Source organism: Ochlerotatus camptorhynchus, unplaced genomic scaffold, assembly GCF_037179485.1.
Source record: "Ochlerotatus camptorhynchus isolate MF236.1 unplaced genomic scaffold, CSIRO-AGI_Acam_v1.1 ptg000442l, whole genome shotgun sequence".
NCBI lineage: Eukaryota > Metazoa > Arthropoda > Insecta > Diptera > Culicidae > Ochlerotatus > Ochlerotatus camptorhynchus.
In genome coordinates, this window is record NW_027040928.1 from 38,630 (window position 1) to 61,356 (window position 22,727).

At 41.4% G+C, this 22,727-nt stretch overlaps 2 protein-coding genes across 3 annotated transcripts in view; both read left to right on the forward strand.

The window, feature by feature from the left end:
- Positions 1 to 8,598: 8,598 nt before the first annotated feature.
- Positions 8,599 to 9,732, forward strand: LOC135711774 (uncharacterized protein K02A2.6-like). The gene has a single exon (XM_065234740.1). The coding sequence runs from the start codon at positions 8,599 to 8,601 to the stop codon at positions 9,730 to 9,732; it is 1,134 nt and encodes a 377-aa protein (XP_065090812.1).
- A 4,873-nt stretch (positions 9,733 to 14,605) lies between these two features.
- LOC135711780 (neuronal acetylcholine receptor subunit alpha-7-like) overlaps positions 14,606 to 22,727 on the forward strand; it is a 321,984-nt gene continuing 313,862 nt past the window's right edge. For both annotated transcript variants that reach the window (XM_065234748.1, XM_065234749.1), the window contains exon 1: positions 14,606 to 14,934. In XM_065234748.1, the coding sequence (XP_065090820.1) occupies positions 14,784 to 14,934 (151 nt within the window). In that variant the 5' untranslated portion in view covers positions 14,606 to 14,783. The remainder of the gene's footprint in view (positions 14,935 to 22,727) is intronic.

Consider the following 22,727-nt stretch of genomic DNA (forward strand, 5'->3'; position numbering starts at 1 on the left):
TCGCTTTTCGCAGGCAATCGGTGATAATTTTAATTTGCATTGCAATAGTTACACATTCGTGCAATTTTCAATAGTGACATTTTGAAACGTAATCGTAGAAAAAATTCCTTTCGATTGGCGTAATAACACTCCGAATACGGTGACACCGACTACAAAACCTCAGAAAAACGTGTAACAGCAAGTATCCGGTCCTCCGAAAAATTCGTATTCGGAGTGTTAAGAATTAAAATCCATCATCTCTTGATCAAAATCAGACCACTTTCATGCCGCGACCCACCTTGGTTGGTGGATGGATGGTGAATTGCACCTCCAATGTTGCATCCAAGAACATGGTATGTTAAATATAAACATATCTAGATAGAGCTGGAATTAGGCGCAACAGCTTTTGTGAACAATGATTTCTCTCATTGATTTTTAGGATTTCAAGGCACACCCACGCAAACCAACATTACCGTCGAGTAGGGGAAGTCTTACCCTACCAGACGGTGATGTTGATTTGCGTGAGCGAGCCTTGACTTTCAAGACATCATCGAAAGAAGTCATTGTTTACAAAAGCTGTTACGCCCTAATTCCAGCTCTATCTTGATATGGGAACTGACATCCGATTGTTGACCTTGACAAATGTCCAAAAAATACTCTTTTACAAAATTTATGGTGGCCCTGAAAAGGACTGTTTTGTCGGGATGGTTGAGTAATGCTGAGCTATTAGCGTGTTAAACACAGATGAGGCTGGTGAGCTGTATGTTGTTTAGAATGAGGGTGACGCGCTTGGCATAGATGGCCCACAGCGACTCACAAAGAGCTACTGATCCCGATCAATAGCAGTGCAGCTTCTTCCTCCTTCTATGGATGCCCATGTGGGCTGCAGCTTGCTGCTTGCAGGCAGCCTTTAGTTGTGTACTGGAGAACAATAATGAATGCCACGCGCCGAAAGCACTGCTAATGCCGATGAACAGACACCATCACACGCGGTGATTGGAGTGAATCCGATCAGCGGTTGAGGGCTGCCTTGATAGCTAGCTGCTTGCGGGGAGCCTTTCGTTGTATAATGGAGAACACCACTACTCAACACGCGGTGATTGAATAAACACCGTTTGGTGAGAGCGGATCGAATTCAACTTTGAAATAATTTTAATTATCATAGCAACAGTTGCACATTCTAGAAATTTTCAATCGTGACATTTTAAAAATTGATAAAGTTTTAAATTTAACAAATGCGTAGAAAAATTTCTGATCGATTGGTGATAAAATTATTAAAATTGGTCCAGGGGAAGCTGAGTTATTAACGTTCAAAATCTTTCATAATTTTGTTACAGTTTCCATTTTCGGTTTTCACAATGTGTACCTCCATATAGAAATCACAGACGTCAAAAATTCAGTTTTAATATTTTGCGATAAGGAGGAAAACTAAATTTTTTTACGTAATTCTTAGAACCACTATATTGTTTTGCTATATTGGGGGTCCTGCCACATTCTATTGGGAGTTATTGCTACAATGAAACAGTCAAGTTGACATTTAATTTAGGGGAAATGACGGCTTCGGCATGCCAGACTATTTTCGGAAACCCAAATTGAAACACTATTTTCACTGGATTTTCTTACGAAAACACTTCGCTGAATGCATGCAAACGATTCTTTATGCTTTCAGCTTCAGTTTGACTATATTTTTACCACTGAGAAAAAGCAATCTAACAAGGTTTTCTTGAAATGAAACACACGCACTACAAATTGTAGCTGATTTCGAGTTGCCGATAATAGAACAGCAGATTACATGCAGTTTAAATGGAACGGTTGCCGAAGAAAAACTGGTTGCCGACAATACTCGCTCTCACTAGAGAAGATTGGAGCTTTATAAAAGCGTTTCAAAACAGTTTTTGACAATTCTTTCGACTGAAATTGTTAGAGCAGCTGGCAGCAAAAGATTGTAAACAAACCAATACTGTAAATGTGTGCGTTCCTTAGAGAAAAAGGCTATAGAAAGAAGGTCGCTGCTTAGGTTGCCGAGAATACGTAAATTCCCCTATTCAATTGAGATGTTTGATATTTTATAGATTTTTAATTGAGCACATGTGGTCTTATCTTATCCAATCTTTCTTTATTAAAGAGACTTTCAGCCATCGGCTGGTTCATCTCTGGCAACCCCAGAAGGGGGTGCTCCAAATAACAGAGTTGGGTCCCCGACTAGAAAGTGGGTCTCGGAAAGAGGTTTCCCTAATACAGAGTTTTTTTTTAGAGTTCGGAGTTCAGGTTCAAACAATACTACACATATAATAGCTGAGTAGCGTCACAGTTGCTGGCGTGGTTTAGGTAGAAGTAATTTGTCGTAGTCGGTAGTCAGTGTCGATAGCGGGTTGTTGGTGGTCGTGTCAGTACTTGGGCTTAAATACTTTCATAAAGATTGGCGTCTTTAATAAAGCAGATGACTGCTGCTCCGGTTGATGGCTCATTCGATAGGGCGTTCCTTATGCTATTCGGTATACCGTAGAGACTTCTTATATTGCTGAACACTGGGCAATCTACCAAAATGTATTCCACTGTCATGTTAAGGTTGCAAGTGTCACAAGTTTTCCGGAAATTGGAGGAGCAGCCCATGTTGTGAGTAGCACGTGTGTCTTGTCGACTTGGGGTGTCCTGCCATTTGGAAGTCTCCTTTCACCTTCCGAGTAAAATATTGCCTTGTGGAAGCCCACTCAAGGTTCCAGGCGTTGCGGATAATGAACCTAAACCATCGCTTAACATGTGGTCTTAAGTTAACTTGAATAAGTTTTAGTTGTAAACCGATTGTCTGTCATACAGTGCCATACTTTCCTATAAGCGCAAGGGCATTTTTCGGTTGCAAGCTTAAATAACATGTTCAAAATAAAACTTTAGTATTGTAGATAGAAGATGTTGGACCAATCGTGTTTTTTTTTTCTTTACTTAGGATATTTTTAGAGTTAGACCGATTGGTTATTTCTGCTATAAGACGCTTTCATATTTTTTCTCAATATTTGCTTAGGATAATTAAACGAATTTTAAGGATGGAAATTCTTATAAGCACAGCTTTCTTTTTATTATTCAAACTGTTGTAAACCAATGGATTACAAGTAGTTATATTTAGTATTTGGTTTGTTTGCCGTTTTTCAGAACTGTTTCATAAATTGATTTCGGTATGAAATCAACGAGGTGTTCAAACATTTCAAGCTGAGCATTGCATTAGGTCCTAAGTAACATTGATCGATTCTCTTCGTCGACTTTCTCTTTCTTTAATAACTTGAGCATATAACCTTTTCTTGTTGTGTTTGTCTTATTAGATGCTAGATAAAAGCTTCTTTTATAAATATGTATGCTGAAAATACCTGGGAATGTCTTTACATGGCCGTAGGAATACAAAGAGAAAGTCGACGAAGAGAATCTGTCAATGTTACTTAGGACCTAATGCAATGTTCAGCTTAATTTTCTATGGAATATTACGCCTTTCATCCCTTATTACTGCTATTAATGGTCGGAAACTGCCGGCCACCACTGTAGCCTTGCCAGAATCCCTTCTTGCTCACGTGGATTGCAGCATTGTCCCGTTGAAAAATAAATTCATTGTAGTTGCTGCGTTGTGATAGGAACGTCAAGTTCCTCTTTTATTTCTGAGCAATTGAGCTTCCCGGTCTCACCAAGTTGTATGATACGATTTCGTTGTAGATTGGAAATTTTGGTGTTGCCTATGTTTTTCTTTCTCATGCCATAGTTTCACCTTTTTTCAAGAAATTTCTTATCACTGTTTCTCATCTGTTGATTCTTTTGGCTATGGCATGGTTGTTCAATCCGATATCCTTCAACTCAGTGATTAATCTGCGTTCTGTTTCATCTAAGAATTTACCTTGCTGTATGATTGATTCACTTAACAAGACCACGCTCCACGTGACCGCACATCCAACTACGTCAACACAAAATGACAATTAACCATGGTGTATGTATTACAGGTAGTCTTGAAAATGAAAAAGCACTGCACTTATATGAATTTCGTTCCAAAATTAAAAAAAAAAATCATGTCAAAGTGTCAATACACGATTAAATATGAAAAATGAACAACCCAAAACCCTATCTCAGGCAAGTACGACATTATTCCGAACAATCCATTTCCTGAAATGTATTATGCCTACAGCCGATCATTTCCGATAAAACCACAACCTGCTTTATTCAACTCGACACTCGGACGCACACTTGCAACTAGCCTTGTGGAAGCCCCTGATCCTATCATCGCAGTCGAGTCTATGCCACCAGCGTTCAACAGTCGTCCCAGCTCTGCGTTTGAGATAGGAGAGGGGGTCTTCCAAACTCCAACTGTAGGCAAGTACAATCAGCAAGCAACAACTGCTCTGTCTGAAAAATTCTTGGTTTCCAGAGTGCCATTGTATATGTCTGCTACTCGACAATTGTGGTCTGACGATGACATTAATAGTATACCAGCCCCACCATACCAGAAGCCGAGACGCTTCACAGAAAATTTACCGCAAGAAGCATCCAGATCCTCTGATCTAGTCCTGCCGAAGATTGACGACTTACACCATTATGATGAATCAACTTCTGTTTGTTTACTGGGACGCACTGCCTTTGGCATCATGGAAGCCCCCGAGCCCCCCGCCACAGTCGAGCCATTCCCGCCAGCAACCTGCAGCCGTCCCGGCCTTGTGTGCGGGCTTGGTGAAGGGGTCTACCAACCACTCGTTTACGGCAAGTATGAGCTCGTCCAAGTGAATTCAACTGTTGATCCGCCACTTGGTTTCAGTTCATCTTCGCTTATGGCCACCACTTCGAGCCTTTCTACGCCAGGTGATCTTTCGCTGCCTGATAGTTCACCGTTCTCTCGTTCGGATCCTGGTCAAGTTACCATTGACACGGCTCGCACCGAACCCTCTAGCGGCTTACGAGTCTACTATCAGAACACCAGGGGGCTCATGACTAAATTGGACGATGTTTATCTGGCTGCACTTGACGGGGAATATGACGTTTACGTATTCACGGAAACTTGGCTCGATGGGAGGATCAATTCAGTGCAACTGTTTGGTGACTCTTTTACTGTCTACAGATTAGACCGTAATTCATCCATTCATTCGTACAGCATTCGTACTCGCGGTGGTGGTGTGCTCATCGCTGTTTCCAACGAATTCGCCTCCTGCGTAATCGCCAACGAACTATTTACTACAATTGAAGCGGTTTGGGTTAAGGTCAGCCTCACTTCGTGGAACATCCTCATTGGAGCGGTGTATATTCCCCCTGAACGTCGACATGACTGCAGCACAATGCAGCCTCATCTGGATGCTACAGAATTTGCATCGTCCATGGCTGATATAACGGATGTGCTTCTTCTGCTTGGTGATTTTAATCAGCCTGGGCTTAGCTGGTCACCCTCAGGCCAGGGTTATGCGTTTCCAGATCCGATTGCATCTTCAACTACTCCTGTCAGCTGCTTGCTTGTTGATGGCACGGCTTTTCATGGACTGAGCCAGATAAACCTTGTTCCCAATTTCCAGTCTCGTTTTCTTGACTTAATTTTTGTTAGCAAAAGTGCAATTCTGGACTGTGTCGTCGCTGAAGCGCCTGATGTCATCGTTCCTCTTGACAATTTCCACCCTGCTTTGGATATATCTATCGCGAACGGATCTCAAATTCGTTTTGATGAAACCATGACTGCCACTCGCCTCAATTTCCGGAAGACCGATTTCCGTTTGCTGAGGCGTTCCTTGTCCCGGATCAACTGGAACGTGTTGAATGACCTTGATATCGATACAGCAGCCGCTCGCTATAAAAGCCTTTTGCGCGACTGTGTTTGTGCTTCAGTACCGAAGTGCCAACCTCCAAGAAAACCGCCTTGCTCTAACGCTACTCTCCGCAACCTGAAACGAGTGCGAGAAATTTTTCAATTGCCAGCAATGATTATCGCCACTACAACAAGCTTCTTTACAAGAGGTATGCAATTCGTACTCAACATAATCTGCAATGCCACCAAAAGGGATTCTGGTCGTTTGTGAATACGAAGAGGAAGGAAACTGGGCTACCGTCAAAAATGTTTTTAGGCAATGACAACTGAGGACAAATGCAGCCTATTTGCTAGGCATTTCTTACGCGTTTTCTTGAATGACTCCCCATCGCAAGCAAAAATTGAGCGAGCCGTCCGTGATGTGCCAACCGACGTCGTAAACATGGATGTTTTTGCCGTAGATGTACAAATGGTTATTGTTGTGTATGTAAAATAATTTACGATCGAACTATATTCATTCTGGCAACACTGCCGGTCCCGCGAAAAGCAAAATGGCTACTGCAGAGCTAATGGAATATCTCACGCGGATGTTAGCCGATGCCTTGAAATCCTCCATTGAAACTTTGGGACAAGTGAACCCCGCTAGAGAAGCAACAGTGCCTACCGTCAAAACACCCTCGTTTTCAGTATCCGAGTATCGTTCCACGGATAACACGTCTGTGTTGGATTATTTCAACCGCTTTGAGTGGGCTCTGCAATTGAGCAATATTCCTGCAGCTCAATACGCACACTATGCTCGAGAGCATATGGGTACGGAACTGAACAACGCCATCAAGTTCCTAGTGAGTCCCCGCGATCCGGCAGAGATCCCATACGATGAGCTCCGTACGGCATTAGTCGACCACTTTGACCAGGCAAAGGACAAGTACGTTGAGAGCATCAAATTCCGGGAAATAGTGCAGCAGAAAGGCGAATCAGTTTCCAGTTTTGTTCTCCGGCTCAAGCAAGGTGCTGCATATTGCGAGTATGGTGAATTTTTAGATAGGATGCTAATAGAGCAGCTCCTACACGGCCTTGAATCGCGCGAGATGTCTGACGAGATTATGGCCAAGAAGCCAGAAACGTTCAAATCGGCTTTTGAAGTTGCACACACACTCGAGGCCACCCGCAACACGATCAAGGAGGTAGGAACGGCAAGATCATCGTTGATTCCAGAGGCAACCAATAAGCTAGGTAGAGAGTGGATTGCACAATTGACGAGAGAAGTGAATCTGAACGAGCTGTTCGCCCAAAGTGGTGCGGTGCAATCGTTGGTGTCTACCCCTTCTACGTTGCTGATGGATCAACGCCAGTCTCTATCGAAGCTGCTGGAAAACTACGAGGACGTTTTCAGCGACACTCCTGGTAAGCTGATAGGACCTCCTGCATCCGTGCATCTGAAAACAGGTACAGTTTCAGTTTTTGCTAAAGCTCGAGACGTACCGCTGGCATTGAAGAGCCAGTATGGACAAGAAATCGACAAGAAGCTTGCAGCAGGTGTGTACGAGAGAGTCGACTACTCCGAATGGGCATCCCCCACACACATCGTAGTGAAGAAGAATGGAAATCTACGTATCACCGGAAATTATAAGCCTACGGTAAATCCCCGGATGATCATCGACGAACACCCGAGTTTCGACAGGTCCTCACACTCAACACACCGACACATGGGTTGGTTCGTCCGACAAGAGCGGTCTACGGTGCAGCCAACATCCCTGCGATCTGGCAACGTCGTATGGAAGCAGTGCTTCAAGGTTTGTCCAATGTCATCAATTTTTATGACGATGTTATAGTATTTGCAGATTGTTTCGAAAACCTTCTGATTGCCCTCACAGCAGTTTTCGAAAGAATGAAGCATCACGGTTTACGTCTAAATCGTTCAAAATGTGTTTTCGCCACCCCGGTTCTCGAATGCCTGGGCCACAAAATTGACGCTAACGGGTTGCACAAATCGAACACATCGAAGCCATTCGTAATGCAGCTCGTCCGTCAAATCCGGATGAGCTACAGCTGTTTTTGGGAAAAGCCACATACTACAACGCTTTCATTCCCAATCCCTCCACTCGAGCTCGCTGTCTGCGCGACATGTTGCAAGGGGAACCTTTTGTGTGGAAACATGAGTGGGTCACAGCATACGAAGACATTAAATCAGCCCTCATTTCGCCGCAGGTGCTGATGCAATACGATCCAGAACGTCCTTTGATTTTGGCCACGGACGCAAGCAAAACCGGCTTGGGAGCGGTTCTTTCACACCGACTGGGAAATGGACTGGAACGCCCGATAGCATACGCTAGCTGTTCCATGTCTCCCACGGAACAACGTTACCCGTAGATTGATAAGGAGGGTCTCGCCATCGTATGGGCAGTCAAGAAGTTTTTCTACTACCTATACCTAATTATGCTGATTATTTGGCACACTTTAATTACGATGTCGTGTACAAATCAACGAAAGAGAACGTCAATGCAGACTACAGCTCTCGAATTAAACGACAACCAGCTACCAACGAAGTAAACAAACTATCTTTCTGTGAGGGAAGAGATATTGGTGACGACGAGTTCGATCTGTTTGCCCTTCACTAAATCGCACAACTACCAATTCGCGCTGAACACATCGCTCGTGAAATGCGTAATGATCCTAGCCTTGGTAAGATCGTTCAACTGTTGGAAGCAGGCACCGATCTGTCACGATCTGGCTACAAAGCACCGAAGGCAAAATACTCATTTGCTGCAAATTGTTTGCTATTTGAGCATCGAGTAGTAGTTCCGTTCGTTCTCCGTACGTCAGTGTTAAACGATCTTCACGTAGCACACATTGGTATTGTGAAAATGAAAGGACTTGCACGTTCGTTTGTTTACTGGCCAAGGATCGATGCGGACATGGAAAGAACGGTGAAATCTTGCTGTGAGTGTGCTCGTCAAGCGCACGCTCCACCCGAATTCAGCGAACATCACTGGCAGTATCCCAAAGGCCCCTGGGAGAGAATACACATTGATTATGCAGGTCCAGTGGCAGGTTCAATGCTGCTGATTGTAGTCGATGCGTACAGTAAATGGTTGGAGGTCAAGGTCACCGTCTCTACAACAACAGCAGCAACGATTGGGATTATGCACGAGCTATTTTCCCGTTATGGAGCGCCAGTCACTGTTGTTTCAGACAACGGTCCGCAATTTACGGCCGCGGAATTCAAGGAGTTTCTGCAGAAAAGTGGAGTCAAGTACCACAAGTTGTCGGCCCCCTACCACCCCGCAACGAATGGTCTGGCCGAACGTTACGTTCAGACGACGAAGGATGCACTGAAGGCAATGGGAACCATAGCGTCGACGTTGCATTCAAACCTGAACGTTTTCTTACAGAAGTATCGTTTAGCTCCACACGCAACCACGGGAGAATCACCGTCCAAATTGTTCCTTGGGCGAAACCTCAGAACGCGTTTAGATCTCTTTAAGCCTGAAGATGTTCACCTGAGAGTCACAACAAAGCAGCAAACCAATTTTGACCGAACTTTTCGTGAATTCAGCTCGGGTCAACCTATCTATTTTCTTTCCGGTAATTCCCGTATGGGCAAGTGGATTCCTGGTGTAATTGCAGATCGACTAGGAGATCTCCACTACGAAATCGACTACGCTGGAAAACGGTTCAAGCGTCACATCGATCAAATTCGTTCGAGGCTCGGTGCAAACGGTCATCTCATGGTTGAAGCACCCGAAGCAGAAAAGTCAAGCCAGCAGGATGTGCCACGACGTGTAACTGTTCAGTTCTCCGATAATGGTGTTGCAGTTCCGAGAGCACCATCAACTCCGCTGAATCCAAGGAATCTTCGAGGTGCTCCTGCCGAACCAGTTACTCCAGAGTTTCATACGCCATCTGGTAGCCCAGTTCATCAAGATGCAAATTCTTCTCCCTTCATAGTGCGTCGTTCGACAAGAGAACGCCGCCCTCCCCGCAAATACTCACCGTAGATGTTTCAGTTCGAAAGGAGGGAAGAAATGTTGTGTATGTAAAATAATTTACGATCGAACTATATTCATTCTGGCAACACTGCCGTTCAGTTATCAAATGTAAATATTAAAAAATAGTATCGCCTTTTCGTCGGTAATCGTTTTATTCATTTTAGTCGGTTCGACTATTAAACCAGACAATAAAAGTTTTTAAAAAGTATTCGAGGTTGTCTTCTATACTTCCAAGATCCCAAAATACGTAACAGTTATCTCTGTGATGAGTAAAACCAAATCATCATTTTCACCAGGTCCGAGTGTTATTCCATCTGCTGTCCTAAAAAAATGCTCGTATATCTTAGCTGCTCCGTTGTCCTTGCTCTTCAACCTGTCACTTCGTCAACGGAAATTTCCCGCCCTATGGAAACGCTCTACTATGTTCCCTGTTTTCAAGAAAGGAGGCAAACGCAATGTGGAAAACTACCGTGGGATTACCTCGCTTGGGGTTGAATCTAAGTTGTTTGAGTCGCTGATAAATGAGAGATTGTTTGCTTCCTGCAAGCATTACATAAGTACATGTCAACATGGTTTCTTTCCTGGCCGTTCCGTGGAAACTAATCTCGTCAGATTTACGTCGTTCTGTATGGAAAATGTATGCAAGAAACTTCAAGTGGATGCCATCTACACTGATCTTAAAGCTGCGTTTGATAGAGTTGTGCACGACGTTCTGCTAGCAAAGCTTGAAAAAATTGGATGTTCTGTTTCCTTCTGCAGCTGGGTTAGATCGTACCTCGTACAACGTGAAGTTACTGTATGCATCGGAAACTACTCATCGTACTGTTTCTCGAACAGATCAGGAGTTCCACAGGGTAGCACTTTGGGACCACTGTGCTCTTCTCTTTATTTGTGAACGATGTAATCTAGTCGTTCGAGGCTATGCCGACTGTTTAGAACTACAAAACCTTCTTGAAATCTTTAATTCGATTTTGTTCGATTATAACGTTGCTGGGACTGCAGTTCAACGTGTCGATCACGTTAAAAACCTCGGTGTCATGTTGGATGAAAAGCTCACATAGACTCTCCACTTCTCAACCACGATCGACAAAGCTAATCGTCAGCTTGGATTCATGTTCAAGATATCTAAGGAATTTCGTGATCCTCTGTGTTTTAAAGCCCTTTACTGTTCATTGGTACGCTTACTACTGGAATTCGTGTATGTTGTCTGGAATCCCTACCAAGCAGTATGGAGTGGACGATTTGAAGCTGTTCAACGCAAATTCGTCAGATACGCATTGCGCTATCTTCCATGGAGTGACCCGCTGACTTTACCACCGTATGCTGACCGCTGTCGTTTACTGGGTTTGGATACTCTTGCTAAGCGACGAAACATATCGCAGGTCGTCTTCGTTGCTAAAGTTTTGCTCGTAGAATATGATGTTCCTGAGCTACTGGCCAAAATTAATCTATATGCTCCTGTCCGAACACTCCGTCCGAGAACCTTGCTACATGAAGTAGTACATGCAACCAACTATGCTGCAAACAGTTCCTTTGTCGCCATGATTCATCAATTCAACGAAGCCTCTGACCTATTTGACTTTGACATCAGTGCCTCCAGGTTTCGTCATCGTTTGCTGTCGGTTAATTTTGAATTTTTAATTAGTGACTACATTTAGATTCAAGTGTTTCATTGAGACTATCAAGTGAGATGGACTATAATAATAATAAATAAATTACATAGTTATGACATGACTCATGCAAAACATTAACTTTATTATGTCAGACCTTTGAATAGTGTTCTGAAGAATGTTTGTGAAAATGGCTATGCGCTTTTTGGTATTTACTCAATAACCACCATGTTTAAACAAATTGTTTTTTTTTTTTAGTTTAGTTTTCAATTTCTAAACTATTTATTTTGTTAGGTATTCATTTATTATTGAATGGAGCAGCAAAAAAAAAAATCTCATACCTACGTACCCTTAACATTTTTTTTTTTAAATCTGACAGAGCTGTGGCCATCACAATTACTAGCTCATTTATTGATATCATTGTTACTTGTACCGCGGAAATATTAAACATGTATTTACTCTACCGATTACCTACTGTTGCTTGCCTAGATTAATCAAAATCTGTTAGAAATGTTGATGTCAAAGATCTTTGCTTGATCATTGGGCAATTACAATTGATGGTGAGAGAACCTGTTTTTTCAGTGTCACATGACTGTCGTTATATTTATCAGCTCTGATCCTAGGTGAAACACCCGATACGATGTTTCATAGCTTTTTCATTCCTAATTCTGGGATATTTTTTTGTTCGGATATAGGGTTAACTGCCCCATGCCCGGCCTATTAAGCACAACCCGCACTTAGTCTTAATCGAGCGTAGTTTAGCACCAAACCGAATGTTATTATTACAGATGACTTCCAAATTTATTTACCTTTCCATATGTACCGTTAGTTGTGATAAGGGTTCGCGAAATATTCCTTTAGTGTTGAAAATGCAAAACTGCTTCTAACGGCTCAACTGGGCCTACGGGTTTTTTTGTTGGGTCTATTTGCTATTGAAACACCATTGGGATTCTCTTTGACCTATCAAACGGAAAGAAAAGTGAATTGGCGTGCACCTTTTGTATTGAAGTGTTTGTTTTCGATATATTATTTTATGTTTTTCAACACTTTGTCTTGCAGCTATTGAATAGAAGCATCGTACCAAGCCCCAGGGCACAATTTGTTTCGCAAAAACCGATTGTCAATCAATTTTTTAACAGCTAAATGAATTTAGAAAATTATTGAATATATAAAAAAATGTATGTATTAACCCGAATAGAAAACCAAAAACTTACCTTCATTGCGTCAAAGGACACTTTTCGTAGCTGGCTCAAGAAGGACTATATATATTTTATAACAAACAATTAGCCCCACTGCAATGTCACACTCTAATTCACTCCATTGATTTTCAATTTTAGATCGAATGCAGTGAATCGTCATCAACGATCAATTTAGCGAAACATGCAGAGTAGAACGAGCAACAAGCAACAATAATACCACCATCTATATAAAAAAGCTGAGCCAGGCAAACGTGAAAAATATCGCACATCAAACATCGTGTTGACACCCGAAATAAAAAAAAAAGCGAGAGTGACAAAAAAAAAAATCCTGCGGCCAACATTCGGTATTCCAATGTGCGTTTTCATTCGATGCAACACATCCGGTGACAGTGGCTGCAGATCCACCACCACAACTTGCTGCAGCAGCAACATCTCCGACGTCAAAACTGATAGCAGCAGCAGCATCGACCCTAGGGTGATAATTAGCGTCGGAAATATCGGACCCAGCGGAAATAGTTGTTGCTGGAGACTCAGCAGTCATCACGGTCGGTGGCAGAGCAGTAGAATCGATTGGAGTTCGCGCTTCCATCGACTATTGCCGGGCCGGGTTGGATTACTAGGGAATGGGTCTGGTTTGGAATCATGAAAATTCGACCATTCGGAAACGATTGCTATGCGAACCGGAACAACAACAGCTACCACGACGGAATCATCACCGGTGGACGGCATAATAGATCAATCGGTGCATTACTTCGAGAGAAACTGAAAGGGTCACGCTCGGAATAATCGTTTCACTGAAGTCACAGAAATTGCCTAAAGGCGGATAAGTTACTTATGCCGCATAGGAAAAACACGTACAGACTACAAGGCACTACTACCGTAGATTTTCGATACTAGCACAGAACGCAGACTCACAAGGTCTTGGGTCTGTCTCGAACTTACAAAGCACACAAATCGTACTGCCACGCTTCGATCCGTCTAGGCAACTTGGAATTGGTCCCCGGATCTCTACGCCTTAAGGAGACATACACACACAAACACGCTCATAGCCCATTACTAACATCCTACTGGTTCAGTTTTCGTGAATCAAGCATAAGAAGCAGGAGTTCGCTCACGCACGGAAAGTTTCGCACTAGAATACGGTGACGTCTCGGGATAGATCAGCACCAAAGTGAGCAAGAAGAGAGCAAAAGTCTTGTGGAGAAGGTGATCTTGGAAAAATTCGCATCAACTTCTACCACGTTCGGTCACTGTCCAAAACTTCACACCGAAGCTGGGCTCGAAAGCAGAATCGAAGCACAATTTGGACATCATGCGATTAAAAAACTCTCACTCTCTACCGATAATCTTAAACGCAGAAGCCGTTTGAGAGTTGTATAGTAAACCTTAATTGGATTAAAAAGTAATTGATATTGATAAATAGTAAACGCAAGAGACAAGAATAGTATATTACTCGTAAAGATTGAAAAAAATAAAGTTTCATAAACAAAGACAAGTTTGCTGCAATTCAATAATAATAATATCAATAGTACTTTAACAAATTTTCAACAAATTGAATTAATATTAATAAAAAAAATAACCATAAAGGAACAGGAAGTTTAATCCATCTTAATAATAAAGCAAAAAAAACAAGTTCGAATAATATGTTTGGAAAACTCAATAATAAACAGAGAAACTTATCAATGAAAAATAAACATCAACTAATAGCATATTGTTATTAAAAGTATATAAACCAACCAAAAAAATCGATTCATCACTACTTAAGGACAAGTACTAATATCAGTAGCGTAAAACTAACAAATTTGATAAAACCCAAAAACAACCGGCATCGACGGAAAAGAAAAAGACAACCAACAAGCAACCACTCCGGTGAAAAAAAACGAAATATCACAAAAGGATTTAGAGGAACAATCACCAACTACTAGTAGCTAACAGTAGGCAACAAAGAACAACAACAACAACAACAGCAACAATAACATCAACAACAACAACTACTACTACTAGAGCAATCCGGCAACACTGACTCGAAAGAAGAAAAAGAAAAAGCGGAAATCGTAGTTCAGAGAAGTCTCTCTCTCTTTCTCTCTTTTTCACAACTTCGCCATTCATCATCATCGTCACTGTCGTCGTCGTCGTTGGTCGTCATCAAGTCGTTTCATTGTCGTCGTCGTCATCGTCGTCATAGTCGTTACTACGCTGTCACCAACAACGTGGCAACAACAGCAACAACAAAAGCAACTATAAAACCGGAATGAAGAAGATTCTGGTGATCGTGATCAAGATGATCAAAATGATCTCCAAGATCATCATGCTCAGCCGGTATCACAACTTCCGGTGCTACAAGCAGCTGCGGCTGTACAAGTGGATTATCGTGTTAATGCTGGTGGCGAACTCGGTGATGGGTGAGTACCATGACTTTTTCAGGATCTGTAGATATTTGTATTATATATTGCATCGAATCCATAGTTTTCCCAAAAAAAAAAAATAATAGCACGAAGATTTTGATGGAACATTGTGGCCTCGATGATAAAAGCTCATTAAGAAACAAATGCAAAGAACCATGGTGAGAACTTCAGCCCATTTGATTGAGGTAGTTTTATGAAGTTGAGTAGTTTTAAATCTAATTAGATAAATCTAACAATTTTCGAAACCATCCGGCTGCCATTTCTAAATGACATATTTTTTAAATCAACTTGAACCTTAAGTTTAACGAATCGTTCCAGAATTGTTTGAGGTTATTCTTAATTAGATACATTTAACTATTTATAGACTACCATCACATAATCCAGCATCACCATATTGAAACTACCATTTTTAAATAAATCCCCATCTTGAAATTCAAATTGTCATTGCAATTGTATTGACATTTGAAGATCAGCCACCATTTCAGAATTAAAGTTTGGGTTATTTTGGGCTATTTTCGGTGAATTAACAGATTTAAATCCTTTTTCACTTCAGTGCATACTATTCCTTATTCAAGAAAAAAAAAAATATGAAACCAATTATTCGTCGCGGTTTCATAGGAATTCTCGAACTTTTTCCTTGATACACTCATCAAGCGACGCACAACGGTCTCGTCTACTGTTTTGGCGATTTTATCCCACAAATTTTTCATCTGAGCTACCGTTTTGATGACTGGGGACAATTGGGCGTTTTCGAGAATTTTCGGAACAAACTGGACTCCGTTGCTATTGTACCATTGTAGTACTTCCCGGCTGTATTGACAACTATCAAGATCCTGCCAAAATGTCACTGGACCATCATGTGACTGGAATAGAATTCGCTTCTGAAGACATTTAGTTTTGTAAACCTCCGAGTTCATCATTTTCTCAGTGATGAAAACCCTTGTCTTCTGCCCGCAGCTGCAAATTCCCTGTCAGATCATATATTTGCGTGCGATGTTATCCGCAAAACACATTTGAATCTGCAGGGTCACCTCCTCGGTCACCTCACCACCTGCCTTGTAAAATGTTGGTCATGGAAGCTGTCCAAAGTCAGTCTTTACATAGGTTTCATCACTCATAACTTGATCAACAGGTTGTCTTATAGCTTTCGAGCACGGGTTCTAGCTACAGTATTCTGCTTGAGTGATCGATTTGGTAGGCTACTGATGCGGTATGTCTGTTAGCTTTCGCGGGAGCTGATTTGCTGCACTGTACTATGGGAGGCATCAAACTGTTAACTCAAATCGCTATCGGACACACCTGGGTTGCTTCTGATGGACCTCATGACCTTTCTATGGAGCTGAAGGTTGGCAGTTCCACTCCGGCGTTTACCTTGAGGCTTCCGATTCGTCGTCAAGCTTGCCCTGTACGTTTTGAGCACGCGCCTAGGAAAATTCAACACTTAAGCCAGCTTGGACGCGGACCACGATGGATTTTTCGGGTGACTGCACGGTTTTTGACGTAGGACTACGTCAGTGATCTCTATATGGGGGTACACTTTGTGAAAACCGAAAATGGAACATGTGACAAAATTATGAAAGATTTTGAACGTTAATAACTCAGCTGCTCCTGGACCAATTTCAATAATTCTATCACCAATCGATTAGAGATATTTCTACGCATCTGTTCAATTTAAGACTTTATCGTTTTTCAAATTGTCATTATTGAAAATTGCACGAATGTTGTTGCTATGATAACTAAAATTATCACCGATTGCCTGCAAAAAGCGATTTCCCTAACCAGCGTTGGAAAAGATCGCGATATTTCACGAAGTTTACCAAGGGAAAAGTTCGCGAGTCATAGTGAGTTTTGGTGAACTTTTCCAACACTGTCCCTAACACAGATTTTATGTTTATTCAATCACCGCGATGTGAGTGGTGGTGTTCTTCAGTACAGAACAAAAGGCTACCCGCTAGCTATCAAGGCTACCCTCAACCGCTGATCGGATTCAGTCCACTCACCGTGGGTGATGGTGTCCGGTCGTCGGCATCAGCAGCAGCAGCAGTGCTTTCGGCGCAAGGTGTTCAACATTGTTCTCCAGTACTTACACAACGAAAGGCTGCCTGCAATCAGCAAACGGCAGCCCACATGAGCATCCAAAGAAGGAGAAAAAGCCGCACCGCTATTGATCGGAATCAGAAGCTCTTCGTGAGTTGCTGTGGGCTATCTATGCCAAGCGCGTCCAGCCTCATATGTGTTTAACAGTCTAATAGCTCAGCATTACTCAACCATCACGACAAAACGGTCCTTTTCAGGACCACCATAAATTTGTAAAAGAGTAGTTTTTGGACATTTGTCAAGGTCATCTTTCGGATGTCAGTTCCCATATCAAGATAGAGCTGGAATTAGGGTGGAACAGCTTTTGTAAACAATGACATCTTTCGAGGATGTCTTGAAAATCAAGGCTCGCCCACGCAAATCAACATCACCATCAGGTAGGGCAAGACTTCCCCTACCCGACGGTAATGTTGGTTTGTGTGGGCGTGCCTTACATTCCTAAAAATCATCGAGAGAAGTCATTGTTTACAAAGGCTGTTGCGCCTAATTCCAGCTCTATATAGATATGTTTAAATCTAACATACCATGTTCTTGAAGGCAACATTGGGGATGCAATTTGAAAATCAAAATGGGGTCTGATTTTGATCCAGAGATGATCGATTTTAATTCTTTATAAACGAATCTGTTAAAATTAAGACTTTATCATTTTTCCAAATTTCACTATTGAAAATTGCACGATAGTTAAAATTATCACCGATTGCCTGCAAAAAGCGATTTCCCTAACACAGATTTCAAAGTGAATTCCATTCGATCTCACCAAACGGTGTTTATTCAATCACCGCGTGGTGAGTGGTGGTGTTCTCCAGTACACAACGAAAGGCTGCCTGTGAGCCGCAGCCAACATGAGCAGCCATAGAAGGAGGAAGAAGCCGCACCGCTATTGATCGGAATCAGTAGCTCTTCTCGAGTCACTGTGGGCCATTTATGTCAAGCGAGTCATACTAAAGAGTATAAACAGGGAGAACCCCGCTCAAATTCCTATTCCTACACAAAAAATAATCTCCTTCTGCAGTTAACAAATAAGATTTATTATATAAGACCACGTAGTTCTACGTCACCATTGCGTACAACCCCATAGGGTTGTCCCTTGTTGTTTTTTCTACGTTCATCTTGCATGGTGACTGTCTCCAAAACAAGAAAGTTTTATGAATTGAGAAATTTTTTTATTGTTGTTGTCAACAAACAGACGTCAAAAGCTTCCAAAAACATCCACTAGAAGTGCTGTAATAAGCAAAACAATTTGTTCCGCTACTAAGTGGACCATGGTTTACATCAATATTGCAGTCAGAAAGATCGACCATTTTGTATAAGACCGGCCATCTTTAATCCAGTATTTTGGAATTTAAAATGTCATTGAAATAGCACCACTGAACAACATGGCATTGACATGTTCATCAAAGACCCACTATCATGAATCCTTCATTTTGAAATTCATCCAGCATTTATTTGAAGTTCAGCCACCATCTTCTAATTTAAATATTCATTGCAATTGCAATCACATTTCTTTCAAAAAGATCGAACATTTTATCCACGACCCACCATTTTAGAAATCTACAGACATCTTGAATAATCCATTTTGAAAATAATCTGCAATCTTGGAATTGAAATTATCATGGGTATTACAACAATATTGCAATCAGAAATACCGGCCATTTTATACAGTCTGGTCCACTTGGAATCCGGACAATTTATTTATTCTATAGCAGCGGCTCTAGTGGTAGGATTTGAAATGTTTTGACAGAGATTTGATTTGAAAGTACACGTGTTTCAGTGGTGGAAGTTTTAAAATAGTTGATTCGGAAGACAAGAAAAGAAAATTGATCCTGCACATCCACGTCGAAAACCTGAAGTGGTCAATCCATGGACGGCGAAACCTTAAATACGCGTGGCTTAAGCGCCACTCCACAAGGGAGACTATACCAATGTTACTTTGCCCGGATGAGACTCTCCTAAGGGCGAGTCCATTAATTCTTAGAAAGAATCGTTCAAGACAGCTTTCAACTAAACGACCAAACGGGAATTCCCCATTATACCCATGAATTCACACTCAAGAAAGTCACTCAGAGTAATGGTAGAGCTCACGCATACCCTAAAACTCTACGAGAGAGAACTTCTTATCATTAGCCAGTCCCGTCGCCTGCCACTAAATGTCTCCCCAATATGGTAGTGGAACGTACTTCCCTATATTCAAACTCGACAAGAGGTTGGGCAACGAAAAACTTACACGAACGCGGGGTGATGTCAAACACATTAAATAATCAAAGCTAGGGAGATTTAGAACGGGAAAACAACAGATGCCATTACAGCAGGGATGTCATTGAATGGTATAAGCAGTATAATATCGATTTTATTGAAAACATTATTAACCCTCCGAATTGTTCAGATTTTCGTCTAATCGAAAATTTTTGGGTAATTATTAAGCGTAAATTGAAGAAATGTGGCAAATCTATCAAAATATCATACTATTTGGAGAAGTGGTGGAAGAAGATGGCAGATAATGTTGACTACTGTGCCAGACATGATGGGAGGTATTCAGCGAAAAGTTCGAAAATTCATTCGAAAAGCTGACGATTAGTTTTTCTTGTATTTTCCCTTAAAGCTAAATTAAAAACCTACAAAATGATACCCGTAGCGTTTGTATTCTATTTCCTCTTGAAGAAACGACCCATTTTGTGCGACCAAATCCTAAATGGAACAGATTTTATTTGTGTCCCTTAATGATTGTCCACTAGTTGATTAAGCTAGCAAAGAAAACCCGAATCGAAATTCAAATTCGACAATATTCCTTTGCTCCGTTCCTTCCCTCAATGTGAATGCTGGAAAATGTACATAATTCCAACCATTCGTTCCGTCGTATACATCTTTTGCGCCCCTCAACACGCATAGCAATACCAAATGGGCAACGTGCTCTCGCCACACTATGCCGTTTCGTGACTTGTGGAAAGTCAGCCAAACAACAGAATTTTCAATTAAGCAAAAAACATCGTGCTGTTTGCAGCTTGTTTTGCTAACACAATCTTTTTTAGGAGCTCTTCCCTTGAGGGGGTGCAAAAGGTACGACCGGTACAGAGTGTGCGTAAAGAGTTTCACAGCTCAGGTCTCAGTCTGTGGTTGCTCCGCGGTGGCAGGATCTCAACAAGTTTACACAGACTCCTTTGGTTTGTCGTGAACTATGGAGGGACTTCTGTTTTCCAACACGGACTGAAGATGTCGGGCATGAGGAACGAGCGGGGAAGTTGAAAGGTTTAGTAACACAACAACTCCAAAATGGCACCCATAGCACCAGCAGCAGCACTCATTACGATAATTAAAACATAAACAAACAACGCACAAGTACCATCGAGGCGACGTGTTTTAATTCGCTCCTATTCGCGGGCGCCTAGGTTGAAAGTATGCAAAATACTCGATTGTGGATCCGGTCTGGGAGGGCAAGATGAATGACGGGATTTGCACGGCGGAAAAGGCTTGGAAGGTTGAGGGTCTAATGGAAATAATTAATTTCGGTTGAGGCATTAAAGCAACGGGTTGGGCTGGAATTCATGAGGCTGATTTCCGTTCCCATACTGTGAGGAGTGCCTTGTTCCCATCACAGGGTTTCAATTGAAAATTTAGATGTTATTTTCATGTTTGTTCATAGTCGCAGGCAGGGCAATGTAACCAGCAACAGAATAATTTTCTTTTCTTTTTGTTTTTTGTTTTCAGGATTCTTGAAAAATGCTCTAGCATCAAGTTATAATTTCCTTGAGTTGCAGAAAGTTTTTCGAAGGTCATTAGATCGAACGATCTTAGGGTACTTTTCAGATTGCAAAAATAAGGCCAACATATTGGCCAGTTAAGATTGATATAGATTTTTTTTATTCCTTTAAGACCGGAACAAATCTCAAGTTTTTTTTTTGTTAAAAGTTAGGAATATCACAAAGGGGGAAATATAAAAAAAAAATCAGTGTTTATTCTTTTTCGAGCATCACTATTTCATTTGGGTATGGATACTCGCTTTGCTAGATTTTATTATGTTGTAGAATATAACCTTGTTCGTTTACAGAATTTTTACTTAAGTCGGTACTGGGCCGGTACGGCATAACAGGTCTTTGAAACCGGATCAGCCGGTTTCAGTTGTTGAAAACGGATTTTATCAAACTCATTCCTAATCTTGTTTGGCAACTCACTAGGTAAGCCGCCTTCAATCTGATCGATCCCCCTTGCTCACTGCGCACATCTTCGTCTTGTTCCAGTCGTGTCGCTACCAAGATCCAATTTCATTGGATCGTTGCCCGACATTGTTACGATGTACCCAGCCCACCGTAGTCGCTCGATTTTTGCATTCGATATAAATTTCGTAACTTACAAACGTGCTGCAATGCTACTTAATGATTCAATTATTTTCTACAGTGATTCAACAATTTCCAAGCTAAATCCAATCTTTTCAAAATTGGTTTAACATTTTTAGAAGTGAGATCAAATCAGAAACGATTCAGGAAATTCCTCTTTTTTATTTTTTTTTCCTTGTTTTGTTTTCCGTCGATCTCGTTTTCCGTGCTGAGCACCAATGCCTACCGACGCCAGCGAGGCAGCTCCCACACCTGGACCCTACCTATCGACTCATCAACTCATGAACCGGGAACCAACGGCTTTACTTCCCCCGTAGTAATCACGCTTACCACTACACCACCTGTGCCGCTGAGGAAATTCCTAATTGAGGTGACATTTTTCAAAGCAGATTCAAAACTGAGTCAAATAAGTCACCAACATTTTTTTAACTGAGTCTAAACCTTTCTGTTATGTTATTCAATCCTTAAAAAAGTTGTCAAAGCTTTCCTGAAGTGATCCAACATCCGAACCTCAGCTTTAAAGAATTGGTTTCGCATTTTATGGAGAGAGGCCACATTAGCTGATTTAATCTCTTTCCTAAATGAATCCAAGGTTTCCTGCATGGATTCAACTTTTGTCGATCTGAATCCAAACTTTAACCAAATGGGTTTGACATTTTCTTAAGTGAGCCCCACATTTTTGTTCACTGCTTTGGCATTTGGCTAGGCCACAATCTTGTTTAGGTCATCTAGCTGTCCTAAAAGAGTAAAAAGTTTTCCGAAAAGAACCGGAACTTTTTTAAGCTTAAATTTTCCAACCTTTTCTAAAGTGGTTCAATACCTTCCTTAGGGAGTCCCAACTTTTCTGTTGAGTGATTGAATTATATTTAATGTTAGTCTGAGCTTTCCTGAAGTGATTTAACTAACTTTTAACATAGATTACGCTCCCCTAGACCTCTTCCTCGTTCATGTGAGGTTCATATCCTTTGAAAATTAGGCTGAGATTTTAAAGAATGAACCTTTGTGTGTTCTTACCTGATGGTAATTTATTTTTTAAGCAAGCGCAATTGTTGAGAAAACTGGGTTAACATCCACAAAAGTACGTATTTTTTATAGAAATTTGGTTTTCTTGATCAGTCAAGTTGGATTTTTAATCCGTCTTTTGAAAAACAGGCTTGGATTTTATAGAATAGACCTTTGTGAGTTCATACGTAATGGTAGATTTTTTTTGAAACCAGGTTGGATTTCGTTTTTATCGTTTGAAATTTGTGCTTTGATTTTATAGAATGGAACTTTCTGAATCCATACGTGAATGACCAACCTGCTCAATATTCACAAAAGTAGGTATTTTCATCGAAATTTGTTTTGACAAACTGAATTTTGGTT

Excerpts from the sequence above, each read along its gene's own strand:
- LOC135711774 (XM_065234740.1), top strand. The coding sequence starts at position 8,599 with ATGAAAGGACTTGCACGTTCGTTTGTTTACTGGCCAAGGATCGATGCG.